The 18,625-nt window shown below is 31.9% G+C and overlaps 1 protein-coding gene across 1 annotated transcript in view; it reads left to right on the top strand.

The window, feature by feature from the left end:
- Positions 1-18,625, top strand: part of EPHA6 (EPH receptor A6) — a 375,283-nt gene that overhangs the window by 229,288 nt on the left and 127,370 nt on the right. The window contains exon 5 of the mRNA XM_032219659.1: positions 10,390-10,514. Coding sequence (XP_032075550.1) covers positions 10,390-10,514 — 125 coding nt within the window. The remainder of the gene's footprint in view (positions 1-10,389; positions 10,515-18,625) is intronic.

Below are 18,625 nucleotides of genomic sequence, written 5' to 3' on the forward strand. Positions count from 1 at the left end.
TGGATCTTGAGCCTATCTTCTGGAGTATTGGCTATTCCTGCCAGTTTGATGTCACCTGAAAATTTGATGAATTCCCATCCTGTTTCCTTATCTAACTCATTTGTGAAGACGTTGAAGATTACTCGGCCTAAGACAGAACCTTGGGGTACCACACCATTTACTTTCCTCCATGTAGATGTATTTGTATTTGTATTTGTATTTGTATTTATTGCACATTTATAGGCCGCCCTTTTCCCTGAGGGGACTCAGGGCGGCTTACAATCAAAAGGGAAAGGGAGTGTAGGACAATACAAAAAAAGATGTGAACAAAGGTAAATTAAACAGTAAAACTCAACATTCACTCGGCATTCGGGAGGGGCGCAAGTAAACTTATCCCCGGGCCTGACGGGCTAGCCAGTTCTTGAGGGCTGTGCGGAAGGCCTGGACGGTGGTGAGGGTACGAATCTCCACGGGGAGATTGTTCCATAGTGTCGGAGCCGCAACAGAGAAGGCTCTCCTCCGAGTAGTCGCCAGTCGGCACTGACTGGCGGATGGAATACGGAGGAGGCCCACTCTATGCGATCTGATGGGACGCAGGGAGGTAATTGGCAGAAGGCGGTCTCTCAAATAGCCAGATCCACTACCATGGAGCGCTTTATAGGTGGTAAGTAGGACCTTGAAGTGCACCCGGAGATCAACAGGTAGCCAGTGCAGCTCACGGAGGATCGGTGTTATGTGGGCGAACCGTGGTGCGCCCACGATCACTCGCGCGGCCACATTCTGGACTAGCTGAAGTCTCCGGATGCTCTTCAAGGGCAGCCCCATGTAGAGCACATTGCAGTATTCCAGCCTGGAGATCACAAGGGCTCGAGTGACTGTTGTGAGGGCCTCCCGATTCATGTAGTTCAAGAATTATATATTGATTGTGGTTTGTCAGCCATTTATGAATCCATCTGGTGGTAATGCTGTCTAACTCACATTTTTTAATCTTACTAAGAAGTAGGTTATGGTCTATTTTGTCAAATGCTTTACTGAAATCTAAGAATACTATGCCTTTTATTTTAGATATTATCTTATTTTTATTTAATGTTAGGCTCCGAGATTCATGAGTTTGAGATGGCAGCTATATAACCAAACAAATAAATCTTAGAATTATATACATAATAGATGGGATGTAGTTAAGTAGATAAAATAATAACTATCTGATATACTGAGGTGGTTCTTGAAAAGTAAATTTTTTCATTGCAGATTTTAAATACAGAGAATCTAATTTTTATTTTGAACCTTTATTAAGTATTAAATATTTGCAAGAAGCTCAAATTTAATAAGGTTTGCTCAATCAACATGAACTGCAGAAGATTAAGAATATTCCAAAATACTTCTAAATAATCTATTTGTCTTCTGATTTAGTAGTATAAAATTTTATGTTTGTTCTGAAAATCGTTGTGTTTTCAAATGTTAAGAACTCTGAGTAATAAAAGAATTTAAAATAATCCTAATATCATGCAGAAAGCAAGAGTTAATGATATTTCATTATTTTTGAAAACCTGTTTTAATTATATTTAGTTATTTTAAGGTGTATTTTATGTTTAGAATATTGTTTTATATACTTGCTGAATAGGAGCTGCATCAAGATTTCATGATTTATTTATCCCCCCTCCCCCCGGTGTATACTGCAGATTTATTAAGTAATAGGTTTTTTCTCTGAAACAGTCTGATTTACAGACCATTTTTAATTCCCTGAAATTATAGCTGTTTTGCTGGAGAAATTTCAAGTGTCATTGTGTTCATTAAAAATAACCCATCTTCAAGCATATATAAAGACAAATAATGTTTCAAGCACTCAACAAACTTAGTAGTACATTTATCTCTGCAAATTATTTTCTTGTCCACTGTTTGAGAATAGTGAGGTGATAATGAAAAATTTTGAAGTCATGTAGTTTTTTGCATCTAGGTTTGATTTCTTCAAGGGACTTAATCAAAAATATATTGAGGAGAGTTAATCTAAAAGTGAAAGGTCTAAAATAACTACCAAATAAGGATTTAGAATGTACACTTGCAAAATTTACATTTCTACTGCCTGAGATTAGTTTAAGCAGTTTTAAGACATTGTAAGAATGAAAGCAATTAGTAGTGAGGCAGAAATGAACATCAGAATCCAAATCTTCTCTCTGTCTCTGCACTGTTTGTAATCTGATTGAAGTAAAATAGCCAAGTAGGAAATGTAACCTTGCTATCTGAGCTTCAGATCAGAAATATATGTTGTCTGTGAACACATAAACAATGAAACAAAGTACATTAATATATAGTCTTTTTTAGGTGCTAAAGAAACAATATTACATAATAAGGGTAGGGATAGGTATTCTGTTTTGACTCTGAATTATTTGTGGTAGTAGGACAAATCCACAGGAATTGATTACTAAACACAAACTTCAGTGAAATCTGAACCAAATCACACATTTATGCAGAAAACTCTTGTCTTAAATCTGCATATTATGACAGACATCATCTGAGAGATATAGGTAGGATTTATTCATTGGAATTTCATTAGCATTCATTAGCCTCCAGAAAACAAATTTCACTAAAAATCTTAATAACTAATCAATTTCTAATCATAAACACTGGGCAAAAAGTATTTTTAATTAGCAAATCTGTTCCCAAGCTTACAGATGATTTTTTTAAAGGCAAAACTTTATAAAATAAATATTGGAATGAGAAAATGGTTGGTTAAATCAGCTTAAACTAATATACATATCTATCTATGTCAATTTATGCAATTATCTATATTTGTGCTTGTATTTCAATTTTTATGTAAACAATAATTTAATATATATTTAAATACGTTGATTTTTAATATATTATACTGTTATATTAATGTACAGACAAATCATTTGTCAATTATAATTATTTTAATATACAATAATTTACAACAAATCCATTTAGAAACGATAACCAAATTCTATTATATTTTATTGTGAATACTTGGTAAATATGCACATTGAAAACCTCAGACATTCCTGCTAACACATGATATTCAAGGTGACTAGCAAAGCAAATGAGATTCCATGGTTGAAAAAGTATAGCGTGTACCTCGACAAATATAGAAACCATTATTTTTATATATATAAAAAGTAATGCACAATTCTCTACTTTGAAGGTACTGAATTTCTATGGCAGAACAGATTATTTGGGAATGTGAAATAATATTCCCTTATTAAGAAAGTTATTTTTAAAAAATCTTACTATTTTTCCTGGCAGAGTTTTCAAAATAACAATTAGTTTTGTTACAATACCCTGAAATAGTCAAAAATTATGAATAATAGGCTGTATTTATTTCAATGTATGAGACATTCTTAAGCTTACTGTCAAAGTTCATAGATGTTGCAATCTAGTTACAGAAATCAAGGTTCGGTCATTTTGTGTAAGAATAATAGCATTTTTCATCATTATTAAGATATTAGAATAGAATAGAATACATTTAAATATAGAAACTGAACGTTACTCTACTATATATGAAGAGACAAATTGTGAAAAACAAGATTTATTTTATATTGTCTAGCTAATTCCACTAAATCTTGAAAAAGAAGTTTGAAGATAAATGTGTTAAATGTACACTGCTGAGCAGAAACTTCTTTTAGTACTGTAGTTTAACAAATGACTGTAGAAGAATTCATAAAATAAATAATTAAGTAACTGGGAATAAAGCCATTTTTTAGAATGTGTTGCTGGCCACAACATATGCACACTTGAAAATGTTTACACAACACTTTTTCCTTTGTATTTTAGCTAATTGTGTCATCAAAAGAACTGTCTTATCAAAACCTTACTGGAAAAATGGACTAACGCAAATTTTGTTTCAATACTGTTTTACAATATTTTCTAGAATATCACATCCAACATAAATAACATTTGCCATCACTTATAGATCTTGTAGAATAATTGGTTCTTTTTTTTTTTTTACAAAGTTGCGCAGAATCATACGGTTGAAGAGGACAGATTAAATAAAGTCCTCAATGTTCTGAATCCAAATTCTGTATTTCTGTATTTATTGATTTTAGATCCACTTCAATCATGATACTCTCTTGGCAATCCAACTAAAAGCATTTCAAAAAATGATATTTATCATTGCTTGTTCACATTGAAGAAAGCCTCACTATTTACCTTGGTAATAATTTCCACTACCAAACTGTTCATACCAACAAAAATCTGTCTTCCTTGATGTAAAAACATTTACTCTATGAATACACCTGTATTCTTATATGATAAGATAATAGATCTTGGCTGTCATCTGTGTGGCATGTTTTCAGGTATTTAGAAAGTGTTATGTATACACTAAAACATTTTTCCTCAAGATTGATATTACCCAACTTCCCAAAAATCAGCTTACAAGCTCCAGCTACCTGTACCTAATCATTATCCTTCTTCTTGGTACCGTTTCTTATTTATCTGATTCATGACTATGTACTGTATATGCATCAAACATTTTAATACAACTTTGGAAACTTTCAATATGAAAGTCTTGTTATCATAAACCATATTTTCAGAATAGTAAAAGTCCATAAAGAAATAGGAATGTACAATATATTTTAATTCATTATATCCAATATATAATATTAATATATGCATATTATTGTTTGATCCCAATTATAAAATAACATAAAATAATTGTACAAAATGCAAAACAAGTGACCGAATTTGGGTTACATATTCTAAATATTCTGCAGTGCTTCATTGCAGAAGTAGTCTTGACACATAAATATTTGAAAAGACTCTTTCCCTGACATTTCCATGGCAGGTATTCTTCTCTTCCAAAAGAAAGAAAGATTGATGTTTCTAAAATGGAAGAAAGTCTTGGAAAGTTCAGGCTGATGTGAAGAACAGAACCAACAGAAAGGGAAAAAGAAAGTATTAATTGGCCCCAATGGCAAAGCCTAATCTATATCCATTTATTTATTAGGCCCAAATGTATTAGTTTCTGACAGCTTCTTCTTAAATCCATTGGTGTAAGACCACCTAAATTTAGAGCACCTAAATTTATTTTGAGCTCAATCACTGGTCTCTCTCACTATTACCTATGATGGGAGGTATGATGTTTCCAAGATTTCTGTGTGTTTCTCAGTCTCCCTGGAGATGACAATGATTGAAGAGAGAATCTTTTGCATGAATAATGTATGGACTACTACTGAACCACTCTAACTGGGAAAGATTACTGTCAATGATAACGAATAAATCTAAATCTTCTAATCTCACAGTGGTTGGATATATCCTCTAAGTACATCTTATTCATCAAATAAACACCCCCTACTCATGGTCAGATTATATATTTCTCAAATTTTCTACTCTCACGGAGCAGTTATTTGCATGTTTACTCAGAATTATATCTCACACTGTTCACTGGGATTTATTTACTCCCTTAAACTGCAATCTTATGAACTCTTTTCTGGTAATACACTCTTTTGAGTAAAATAATGTATATTTCTGAAGTATATAGAAAGATCATGGGAGCAGAGGTAAAATTATAATACAGACATAATTACATCATCACTTAAATGTCATGACTTATATATTTGAATCAAATTCCATGATACAAATATGGAATAGGATTTGCACAATAATGTCAGTTATCATTTTGGAATCAGCAAAAATTGCTACTGCTGCCTTTAAATATTGTTTTATTAATCACTAATATATATTCTAATTTTCACTCTATCCATAAACATTTATTTAGAGGTAGTCCATTTAGAATTCTAATGGATTCATCTATAAATCAAAAACTTTTCATAAAATGTATTGGGGAGCAACTTATATAAAGCAGTTCTAAGAATGTTGGTGTTTTATTTGTGTATACCCAGGAAAGCACCAGGTTACCAGTTTTTCTTCACAAATTCAGTCATGACAAATCTACTCTCAAAATAAAACTTTTTAATTTATTTCATTTTCAGTTAGTTGATGTTGAACTGGATTTCATCCCATTACGCTCTACATTTTTTTCTTTTTATGACCCTTTAATCCAGAGGTGTCAAACTCATGTCATCACAGTGGTGTCACATGATATATTGGGACTTTTTCCCCCTTCACTAAACTGAACACGTGGATGGTCAGCATGTGACACATCCAGCCCATGGGCCAGGAGTTTGACAGCTCTGCTTTAATCCCTTTTATTGGGATGGGTTTAGGATGGCTGAATGGAGCTAAGCATTTAGTGACCGGGTGCCCCTCCTAACTCGTACTCAGCGTTCCCAGGAGATATTTTCTCTTTATGCCCCGATAAAGAAACATTTGTCACTGCTTAGCATTGAACTCTCAGCCTTCTGAGTGGGATGCAAGAATCTTCACTTCTAGGCAACCACACCACTCACTGTCTACATGCCACGGTCTTTTATAATAGGAAGAGCTGCATACCTATACGGTAGACTGCATACCTATACAGTAGATCATTCCATTCTCTTCTTTATACTTAGCTATAATGAAAATAGTACATTTGTGCAGTATTTCACATTACAGACAGTCCTTGCTTAAATATTGTTCAATGACATTAAGAATGACTTTACAGCTGTAAAGCATTTTCAACTGCCATAGAATATTACACTGACTCATGTGCCTGCATTTTGGGTGCTTGGCAACCAGCTTGTAATTATAACTCATTACAGCATGACTATAACTTATTATTTTATTTATTTATTTGCCATTTTACAGCAAAAAAAATTCCCATTGAATATGCTAGATTCACTTAATGCCCTCATGGTTTGATAAGCAACCATGTAGTTCACTTAGAATGACTCACTTCACAACCATCGTAAAAACTAATCCTTAAATCAGCTCTAATCCTAGCCCATCCTAAGGAGAGAGCTATTCCTTATTTATTTGGAAATAAGTTCAGTATATGTGTAAAGATGGTTCTTATTTTGTCCTTTATTTCAGGCAACCAAAACATCAAAATAGCAGAGTTGGCTATTGTAAAACAAAAAGAGCATCTTGAGTAAAAGAAATGCATGCAATTGCTAATTGAGTTTCAATGACATCTGTCAATCCTTTTTAATCTATTTTATTCTTATTCTGCCTTTCTTTCTTGTAACTCAAGGTGGCAAATGTAATACTGCTTCCTTCCCCTATTTGTAACAGTTTAGGAATATTATTATTTCACTACTTCTTCATCTTTAAAGGCTGCTCTAAGTTCCCCATCCTTCAGAAAGTGGAATAGGAAATATCACTAACCATATCTCATTCCCTTCCTTGACAGGGTAATTGGTTTGATGGATAAGGGGAATGCAATATATATAATGTGACTTTGGCAAGGCCTTTGACAATTCCAGATGGCATTATCAAAAAGTAATTGGAGAACTGTGAGCTGGCAGATGGCTACAGCAAGGTAACAAATTCCACGGGGGTAGTTGTGCTAGAAAACCAACAAAGACTGTTATGGCAACTTAGATATTAACTATTTATTGGAAGATAACTAAGGGATCTTATAGTCCTCTTCATCAGATAATCAAAGCAATATCTTCCTAATTAGAATACCTAAATATCTGTATAATAAAATAGAAATAGATCTTCACAATATCATCATACAAGGAAATGTCTACATTGAATAGAATGAACATTTTGATGAATTCTAGTTTCTTAAATATCTTCCTTGAAAGATTATTTATTTATTATAGTTTGAGATCATTGCAAGATATAGTAGACAGAAATAGTTTGTGATAGTTGACTGCCAGTGTTTGATCTGTGTCAATTTATTTTCCTGTTTACAGACAGCCTATTTATTTTGTACAAATACAAATCAGAATTGTTGACAAGTGACGGAAGCATTTACATTCTGGATGGATATAGTTATTACATTTGCAAAAATTGCTTTAACATATATAAAATTCAATGTTTTCTTGCAAAACCTGTGTCGTCTTCTTTATTGCTAGGGGATAGTTGTTTTGAAGGTGGCATTAACCAAGTAAAGCAGAATAAAACAGAGGTGTATGGCTCTGCTTCATATAAACCTGCAACTGTATCTATTCTTTTGTCTAAATCAGTTACATTCTCAGAGAAAAATTGGTTGCTTTGGTTTTTCACAGAATCCTTTCTTAGCCACATATCTTTCCTATAAATATTTTCTCCTGTGACTGTAGAGTTTAAGAAAAAGGAAGCACTTGCCTTTAGCATCTAATGCTAGAGAACAAAAGTAATTGTGTGAACTAAGTGTACATAATGTATGGTTTGAAGCACTGGAAGTTATTGGTTTTTTAACATTGTTTCCTATGTTTTTATTATTTAAATATTTGTTTTAAAAAATATCTCCTATTAAAAACAAAATTGGACAATTATTATTAATCAATAATTAATTCTATAATTGTTTTATGCAAATTAATTATACAATTAAATGTCTGGTTAATTTGCCTAGAATAATTAAAGTATCATTCAAAATGTATTTTTCAAAGTATTTTCCCCAAACTATCTGTACTGTAAAGTATATTTTCTTATTGTGAAATCTGTTCATATGTTTATTTAAATATTTATATTTTGACCTTCTGAGATAAATTCAAAGAAATTTCAAATACCAGTATTTTAGGAAATGGAAGTTGCTCAAAGTGCAAATAGTGTAAATAAATGTGGATCTAGGTATTTATGCATCTATGCAGGCATCTGTGTAGTGTTATATTAATAAAATGATTTCAATCATGTGTGATACAGAATACAAGCTGCAACATGGATACTTCACAAAAACATAATTATGTTATAAATGTATTTAAAATATTTGTATTTCATAATTTGTGCTAAAATGCAACAGGTTGTATTATATTCGATAGTAGTATGTGAAAAAGTACTCTTAAATGGCAACTTGTATTTTTTTTACAATGAATATTCTAGGCTAAAATAAATAATACTTAATAAGTTTCAGGAAAAGCAAACATGAAAGAATAATGTTGAGAAGCTTTCTCTTTGTTATATCCTAAGAGATCACTATGGAACTTGTAAGCCTGAATACGTTGCTGACCAGTTCCTATTATCCTTGGCCATTGGCCATGCTAGTTAAGGCAGGTGGGCAATGGCATGTGGAAAGCTATAGGCTCCATACCCTTATTCCAATGTTTTCTCCATTTTTCATAAATGTTTATAGAGCTTTTCTTCATTTTCATTCACAGTGCTCTCCTATGCATATTTTCCTTATACGTGTTTTATTAAGCATTTATACTGTTTAACTAAATGTAACTGATACTTTTTAGCAGTTGCAGTCTTGAGTTAGAAAGTGTGGCAGTTGACTATAAACAGGGTATTTTCATTTCATTTGACAAAAATGAAAATTCTATATTAACTTGGTTAGTTCTTATTTTGCTCTGTCTATATCCTATGTAATAGTTACTTTCATAGTAAATATAAAAAAACAAATGTAATCATGTATGTATAGAAGATATCAATATAAAAATCCACATTTTTAGATCAGGCTCTGTGGAAATTTTGAGTCCTTTATAACAATTCCTATATTCGTTGCTTTCATATGCAGTTGCTGATACATAAAATTAGCATTATGAACAATTATAACTCACTCTATTATTTGAAAAATGTCCTGAAGAGGCAGTAGCTCTTAAGTTTTGTTATAAAATCTTTCTACAGGATAATAGTTAATAGGTTTATGGTCACTGAAATAAGAAACACTGTAAGATGAACCATTTCATACTAGAGACAACACGGAAAACCTCACCCGGCCCAGATTGACAGATCGATAACTCTTTCTCGATTGTGGATGGTGGTGCATGGCCATTTTTAGTTGATGGAGCTGATTATCTGATTAATTCAAATAATGAATGAGACTCTGGCATGTTAACTGAAATAAGTAATGCTGCAATATGAACCATCTCATACTAGAGAAATTTGTTGGGTTCCATTTCAACACATTTTTAAGTGAATCCAATTTTAAAAGTTCATTTATTAGGTTGGTACATCCACTTCCAAAAAAATATTTGGTGCATACCAGCTAGAAATATAGCACTTATCTGCATTTTTAAAGGGGATTCATTTCTTCCCAGAATCATGTGAGAGCCACCCAATTCTAGGAAAAGACATAGTGATTTTAAAGAAGAATATGTAGATTTTATGGAAGTTAATCTAAAGTAGTAAGATTTATTAATGCAGAGCAGTGGGCTCAAAAACATTCAGAGAATATTGTGAAACCTGAAGCGAAAGAGACCATCTTTTGAACATATGTTGATGATATACATGTGTACAAAGAAGTGGGGCTTTTATCACATGTTCACAATCATCCTTTTGACTTTTATGCACCATGATTCTAGCACCACTAATTTAGTTTTGCAAAGAGGGATCCATTGATCAAATCATGTAGCATCATTCCAAGTTATCTCTTTATGATGGTTTAAATACACTGCATTGTCTTTAACCTGGAGTTATCCTTTTCCTTTTCAGCACCCTCCTTGATAGGTATGGTCAGGAAGGACTGGGCTTCTCAAAACAGCATTGCCCTCTCATGGCAAGAGCCTGCTTTTCCTAATGGAGTCATTCTGGACTACGAGATCAAGTACTATGAGAAAGTAGGTCTTGACTACAATAAAATAAAACCCTTGAATTAGCCTCATATTCTAACATTTCCCCCATTTTGTACATCAGTTCATAGTACAGCCTGTAGCTGTTTATTTTTATGCCACACAATTGGCATTTTAATTTACAGGGCCACTTCCCAGACAGCTGATATTTCCAGGGTTTGTTCATTAAGAAATTGATTCTTACTTTGGTTTGGCTGCACAACCAATGACTGGCTTCAAGTGAGTCTGCTCAGTGGTGACTTCAGTTTATGACAAAAACTTCCGGCTGTACTTCATTACACACAAAATATCACACACTTGGAAAAAATAAATAGCCTCGTAACTACTTAAAATTAGTAATGGGAACTACTTAAAATTAGTAATAGGAAATTAACTATTAGTTCCATGTGCAACTTGTTATCAGTTAACATGACATTTCTGATTTTAATATGTCACACTACAGAAATAATTTGGTTACTTTTCAAGCCCAATGTTGAAAAAAAGACACATCAGTATATACGTATAAACATCAGTTTTTCTAAACTATCTTGGTATTACATCTCCCAGAATGTCAGCAAATGGCCATGTTGATTGTGTATGCTGGATATTTTATGAGGCACTAGTTTGTAGGAAGTCTCTGTAAAACAAATTTGAGTTTTGCAGTTTTTTATTGTTTTGAATAAATGCTAATATTTAATTTGAATATAATAATAGATCACATAAATTATATAGAGGTTAATTATGTGTCTATGATACAAACAGTATTTTTTTTAAAAAAAAATACCAGAAATTATACACCAGCATATATACAAATATATAAATACAGCAATGTATTGGTATAGACTGATTAATTGATAGTTTGATTTTGAGGTCCCTACTCCAAAAAGTTTCTTGGTCGGTTACCGTTTTTAAAAGATACATAATATAAAATAAAACCAAAAAATGCAAAACATTTTAAAATAAACTTTAATATAAAATGGAAATATATTTTCCAATTTCTTCTTCCAACCTTTAATCCTCTGACACCCCTTATTTGTCCCAGAGCTGTTTCACAGAGTTTGGGCAGAGTTTCCAAACTTTGTGTGGTTAAGAATCTATTATAAGAAAATATGATGTTCACTATTTTCTTTCTCAACTATCCCTCTATATAATGGGGTTGTTTGAATAGAACTTTTCATTCCATGAACTCATTTTAACTCAAAACCATTTTGAAACAAAATCACGGTATATGGTGTATCTACATATTTGTGTAGGCTTTGATAATGATTTCGAAGTCTCTTTGTCTCTACTTTTGTTAGAACAGTTCAGTTAACAGCCTATCATTTTGTATTTTTTACGAGCATTTATTAGTGTTATAATTTCTGGCAGAATACACGTGCTCATAAATGTTTGTAAGTTATAGTAAATATTTCGACACACGAAATATATATAAATAAATAAATCTTATATTTTCAGTGACCTTGTAAAAACTAGACGTATCTTAATCAATGACTTAAAATGAAAAGATTTCTGGATAGAAGTACCTTACTTTTTGTCAATGGCAAGTATCATGTCCTTTCAAGTATAATCAACCAATAATGATATAATGTCAGACATACTGTTGTGTAAATATATACTTCCACTACTTAAAACTCATGAATTCATAATGCAGTTTATTACACCAGCAAAATCTATACGTGGTAATACGAGCTACATGCATATATGTATGTCGATTTTTTTAAAAAAAATCTATAATCCTTTATTATGCTTAAAGAAAAGTCTAAAAAAACAATATGTAGTCAGGTTGGCTTAGTATAGCAATGTACAAAAAGCAAATGTGTCAATCATTTGTTAAATACTATTCAGTCTTGAACCTTAGTTCAGCACATTCTCGTAGACCCAATTATGCGAATAGAAAATAGTGAAGAAGACAGAAAAATGCTGTAGCATATAATATGAAAAAGTTATAAAATAAAAGTTGTTTCTGCTAAGAATATAGACAAATATATACAAAATTAGATTTATTTGTCTCACATGAATAATAATGGGTGTTAAAAAATAATAAATGAAAGACAAAAAGATATAACTTCTCGCCTTGGTTTTTCATCTCAAACCTTTTTATATTATTAAGAGAACGTAGCCATGAATATGTGCCTACTGGGCAAATTCACAGTCCAACTAAACCCAATTAACAAAATATAATGCCATAATCATTGCAGACTTTACCAATTAGTATAAATGTGGAAGAGCTGGATGCATCCATTTCTGTCACTCTCTGTATAATATGTTTATGATTACTGAATATAATATTGTGTTCTGATAGGTCAGACCAGAAAACCAGATTTTTGAGGAGCAAAATTATCTAATTATAGAATAATAACCATAGTTGTGTCATATATACAGTATTCTTTTAAAAATTGTGGAGAAAATCACAAATGACTTAGTATTACACTATACATAGTATATATCTTAGCCAGTGTAGAGGAAAGCTTAGAATTGCAATTCTAAGAGACCTAATGGTGTACACCCAGGTGCAAGAGAGTTAGTTATTTTGCCTACAATTTGGTGGGCAGTTGTGTGTTGCATCTGGAAGTTATCACATACAAAGGCATTCTAGAAAAGGGATTGTATTAAATCTGGTCTAAATCATTAAAAAACATTAAATGTAGGGCATTGAATTCTGCCAAGTGAACATTATTGTGGAGCAGACATTGTATTGCAAAGATATTTGAGGATGGTATGAAGAGTCCCTACAAGAACAAAATAGTAGTAAAGGGATAAATATGTTCTAGTGTAGCCTAAATTGAATATTCTCTGTTTTAACCATGGTTGAAATAAAAAGTGAGGGTTGGGAGTCTACAGTGAACTACACAAGAAACTATTTGTTTTTTCTAAGATGAGGCAATCTGAGCAAAGGACACATGCTGGTGTTGTATGTTTACAATATGCAAAAACATTGTTTAGATTGCTCATGTACAGCATTGATAATTGTTCCAGTAGGATGGCCCAACAGAATGGATAGATAGATAAGTAGCTAGACAAAATCACTGAATTCCATGGAACTGAAATGTTCTTATTTTTTCTAAGGTTATTTCTAATATGGAAATTCATGAATCAGCTTATGCATGAAACGATAGACATCTGAAATTTGGACATACTGTATCAGATATAATTGAAATAAACAGATTATTTGCATTACTTTCAATCGCTTAGTTCTGCATTACTTCTAACTTTGTTAAGTAAGAGTACATGTTCACTCTTAAGTGTGTGGATTGATAGTGTTCTCTTTCAATGAGACATGATTCTCACTGACATCACATAGAGGTCCAATGGACTTGCTTTCATTTTGTTTAAATGCAGAAGTGAGGCTCAGAGTCATGTTCTATTTATTCTATTCCCTGCACAGCAATGTCAGCCCTTATCATTATCTAGAATGATCTATGATAATCAAAGTTCTGCCATGTTGAAATAAGTCAATATTCACCTATAATTCTTTGAGATGCCTCTTTCAAAAATAAATTTAAAATAAGTCATGGATTTAAATTTGAATTTGAAGATAAGATTTGTACATTTTAGAAATTACATGTTCACAATTGATACACAACTATAGTTCAGATTCTGTCTTACTTTGCTCCATAGTGTAATTATTTTTATCTGTTTTGAATCTTTCTGATAATTGTAATTGAGAAAACCATTGACAACCATATCTCTGCATTAGTTGCTGTCTTGATTTAATTTTATACTGCTCTTGGTTGTTTGTAGAATAGCTTGTAACATAAAACTATAGTGTAACATTATATCCAATTCAAGCTCTTAGAAAATAACAAAATATGGCAGATAAAAAGACTCCGTTTCACCATCTGAGCAGAAAATGATAAATATATCTTAATTCTTCTTTTGGCAGTTCTCATTGCTTTTCCACTCTACAAAGGATTGCATTGCTAATTTACTTTCAAATAAAATAATACCCTTTAATGTGTCTTTTATCCCAGAGGAGGTGAAACTTCCTGTAGCTCTTTTACCCCAAGGTAATACAATTTATAGAAATACTGTGGAAGCTTTCTAATTTTAGAAGCCATTATCTCCAGTCATTGAACTGTGGGGATATTCAATAAATCTATAGTCAAAGATAATTTACTGTGGAAAAACATAATAGTAGTATCTTACAGAGGGGATTTCAAGTCCTACTGCTATATAAATAAATGTTTGTTTATAACCTGTTTAATTCAGACAGCTAGGCTTAAATCCATTAGGGGAAAAATCACTTCAGATTTATAAGATCCAGAGATTACCTATATAATTAATGTGAAAGATCTTAAAACAATACTTGAAGTGTTTTGAGCATTTTACAGGAACTGTTTGTCATTATCTTCAGGATTGCTTTATCTCCTTTTGTTCATGTCACTGCTCTGCCACGTTGGGAATTGGGATTAATGACATCACTTCTATTATTTGGGAGCAATTTTATAAACATGCACAATTTAGTATTCGACAAATTGATTCCAAAGTTTCCATGTAGGAAAATTGGCATTAATGGAGTGATATATACAGCTAAAAAGAAGCAATCAATATCTGAGCCATTTTAGTATTTTACAGGATATATTTCTCCCTCAGCTATTTCCCTTTCAGCTATCCTACTTTCTTCTAAATCTGTACCTTTCTGTACTATTGAACCTTGTAAGACCTTATAATCCTTTCCAAACTCCCTTAAAATTAAAATGTAAACTTTAATATATCTTTTTTAAATTTTTTATTATGATAATCATTTGTTCTATTAATAATGGTAAACTAGAAGTACCACCGGCAGTCTATTTTGTTTCCTTTCTAATTTATGTTCATTTTGCACTTTTTCTTCTTTCTTCTTCCTGGTATATAATTCAGTTATAATATTATTAAACTGCAATTGACCTTACTCAATTATATGTATTACTAATCCATCATCGTCTGGCAGTTATGTTAAAGCTCTGGGTGGAAAACAGATAAAGAATTTTCAAAATAAAAATACATATTCAGTAATTTCACGGAACAAAACTTATTTTCTATATTATTCACTTATAGGTATAAAGAAGGGGTGTTTAGATCCATTTGTAACCCTATACCTTGCAATCAACTTTGCTATTTAAAATAAATCATCAAAATCTGAAGAACACAAACTCTTTTGTCATCACTATATTAAAATAGGATAACCTTATCTGTAAAAAAGTTACAGGAGGAGGGGGAACCCACATGAAATATCCATTGTGTTAAATAAATTATTGTAGTAGAACCATATTAGCAGGTACACACATTCAAGATATTCATCTTACTGATTATAAATTGTGATAGATAGATGATAGATAGATAGATAGATAGATAGATAGATAGATAGATAGATAGATAGATAGATAGATAGAGATAGAAAAACACTCATTTTCTAAACAACAACACCTTATCATATTCAGAGTTTGGAAAAGTACAAAGGTAAATAAAGAGGAAAGCTATCTCAAAATTCTAATATATTATTTATGTTTTCTTTATGTCCTTTTTATCCCTTAAAGTAACTAATGAATAAAATCTTTTCAGCAGGTGTCCAAGTAATTTTTTTTTTTAAAAATCCCCAAACCTAATGCGACTAATAGCTTGCATTGAGTATTATTAAAATCAATAGGCCAATTTTAACAGCCACTTGCCAAGTTTATTTCAGAAATTTTAGCTATCAGGTGCCATTTGTATTTCCAATGTCCTCTCTCCAACCTTCTCCACCTGTAACGTCAGCATATTATCTAATATGGTTATTGTTCATTTTCTCTTACAAAAACACTCCTATGAAAATCTACTCTCAATCCCTTATCAGTTAAATGAATACAAACTGTTTTGTTTAAGGAGCTGCAAGAATACACTCTTATTTAAGTATGTGAAGAGACAGCTAGCCTGTATCGAAAAGAATTGGATCATCAAAGACGAAAAATACATAGTTTAAAATCCCGAAATACAGTATAGGTGAATCAGAACAGTTACATACAGGAATATTATGTTGGAAATCTACTATTTTATTCTCTTTCGTGTGTATTTACTGATCAAGGAAAAAAGTTATCTGTGTGCTCCATCACATTATTTAGCTTTCTAACTATAATCTTGAACATATGACTGGTCACATAATGACTGTTTAGAGTTACAATGACCTTGGTAAGAATGCTTTAGAGCCCATAAAGAACTTCTGGCCATCATAAAATGTTGTGCCACATCCTCACTACAGTAACATGACACATTTTGGGCACTTGGCAACTGGTTCACAGTTAATGACTTTGATTTGAAACAATTTTTGCTGCTTTCCTATTTTTTTATTTTTTGCCAGTTTTCAGCAAAGGGCGCCCATTTAAGAAAATGATTTGGACTTACAACAGTGTGAACTGTAAAAATGGTCATAAAATCAGGTCCAGTTCAGTGGGTCCTTTGATTTAATGGTCATCACAATTTACCACAAAATTTGTAATCCCAATTGTAGTAGTTGCAGCTGCTATGCTTTTACTTTGATTTTTTTTTTCAAAACTTACAATGAATAGAAACCGTCAACTGTTGTTCTTTCATAAAGCAAGATTGCCTTTTTCAGTTACCTCTATTACAATATTATTATTTTTTCATTGCCACCCTCATAATGTTAAACAGAAGTATATCAAACAGGCAAGTTCCATTTTGTGGATTACAATCAGTATTATAAGCCAATTTCTTTCTGTGTTCTAAAATCTCGAACATGCTTCTCATCAAATGATATTATTGAACTAAGAGATTTAGTTACCTAGAGCAGTGGTCTCCAACCTTGGCAACTTTAAGACCTGTGGGCTTCAACTTCCAGAGTTCCTCAGCCAGCTTTACTCTGGGAGTTGAAGTCCACAAGTCTTAAAGTTTCCAAGGTTGCAGACCACTGACCTAGAGTATTCATAGGTTTGCTTTGATACTGTCCCAGATCACAATTGAGGAAGAATGATTCTATAAAAATCAAATTGATACAATATTTGTTTTTATTATTAAACAAAAAAATGGAAGGAATATATTATCTATGTTCTACCAATATAATTTTGGTTCTTAGATATTCCCATTCTAGCAAGACAAATCTATATTCAAGTTTAAAAAAATCTCTTTTCACTTTTTTACACAGAAGGGCCATAGTTTACTTCTTATGATCTGATGGGATTCTCCAGGGTACATTGAGCATATTGTGATAATATGGTAATCAGAGTGTTGAAGTGAAATGTTATGTCATTTTCTTTTTGTTTATTTCCCTTTTGTTGTTTCTTTATTTGATCTTAAGTCTTCCAGGTTATTTAAGACTTCATAGACCTATTTTAATAAGACAAAGCAGAACTTAATAGACCTATTTTAATAAATAAAATGAAAGCAATAAAATGAAGGAGTTTCAGTTATACAATCATCAGTCTGGATACCTACTAAAAGAGCTTAATTATTTTCTTTGATTTTTAAGGTTAAATCTTGTACTGGTACCTTACAACAAAATGAGACTTTCTTAGAATTTCAGCTGATATTTTTATTCCTACTGCTTTTCAAGGTGGGAAATAGTTATTATGTTGGGCTTTGAAGCATCAGTGGTATTGGACCCACATTCTTTCCTTTTCAGTGATACTATAACACTTGCTGGGGAGGCAAAATTTAATTGATTTGGGGGGAATAACATACTATTATGTTCTGGTTTGTATACTCTCTTTATATGTGTATCAATATTTCATATTTTCCTTGTTCAGTTTACCAATGGATTGCTATTGCAAAATGTAGTAATATGCTGGAGACTTCATTAAAAATAAACAAAATAAAGACACCCTATAGGACAGTGATTTTTTAACTGTCTATCCTCTTTTGAATTATGAACATATTATTTAATATTTTCCCAGTGCTTCATTTTCTCTGAACACAACAACTTAATCATATAGCAATTGTTACATACTGCTAAGATAGTGATGATGCACTGTTTTTCTGGAGCAGCATGTAAAACTTTGCCATGCCATAAATATCTTCACTTTAGTTACATAAGATTAGAGACAGTTAGGCCAATTTTATTTATGTTTCATGTTTTCATGTTTCAAACCTGCAGCTCTAATACAATAGAATCCCTTGGTAAGAGGAGAGTTCCTTTTTTTAGGGTTTATTTT

This window comes from Thamnophis elegans, chromosome 6, assembly GCF_009769535.1.
Source record: "Thamnophis elegans isolate rThaEle1 chromosome 6, rThaEle1.pri, whole genome shotgun sequence".
NCBI lineage: Eukaryota > Metazoa > Chordata > Lepidosauria > Squamata > Colubridae > Thamnophis > Thamnophis elegans.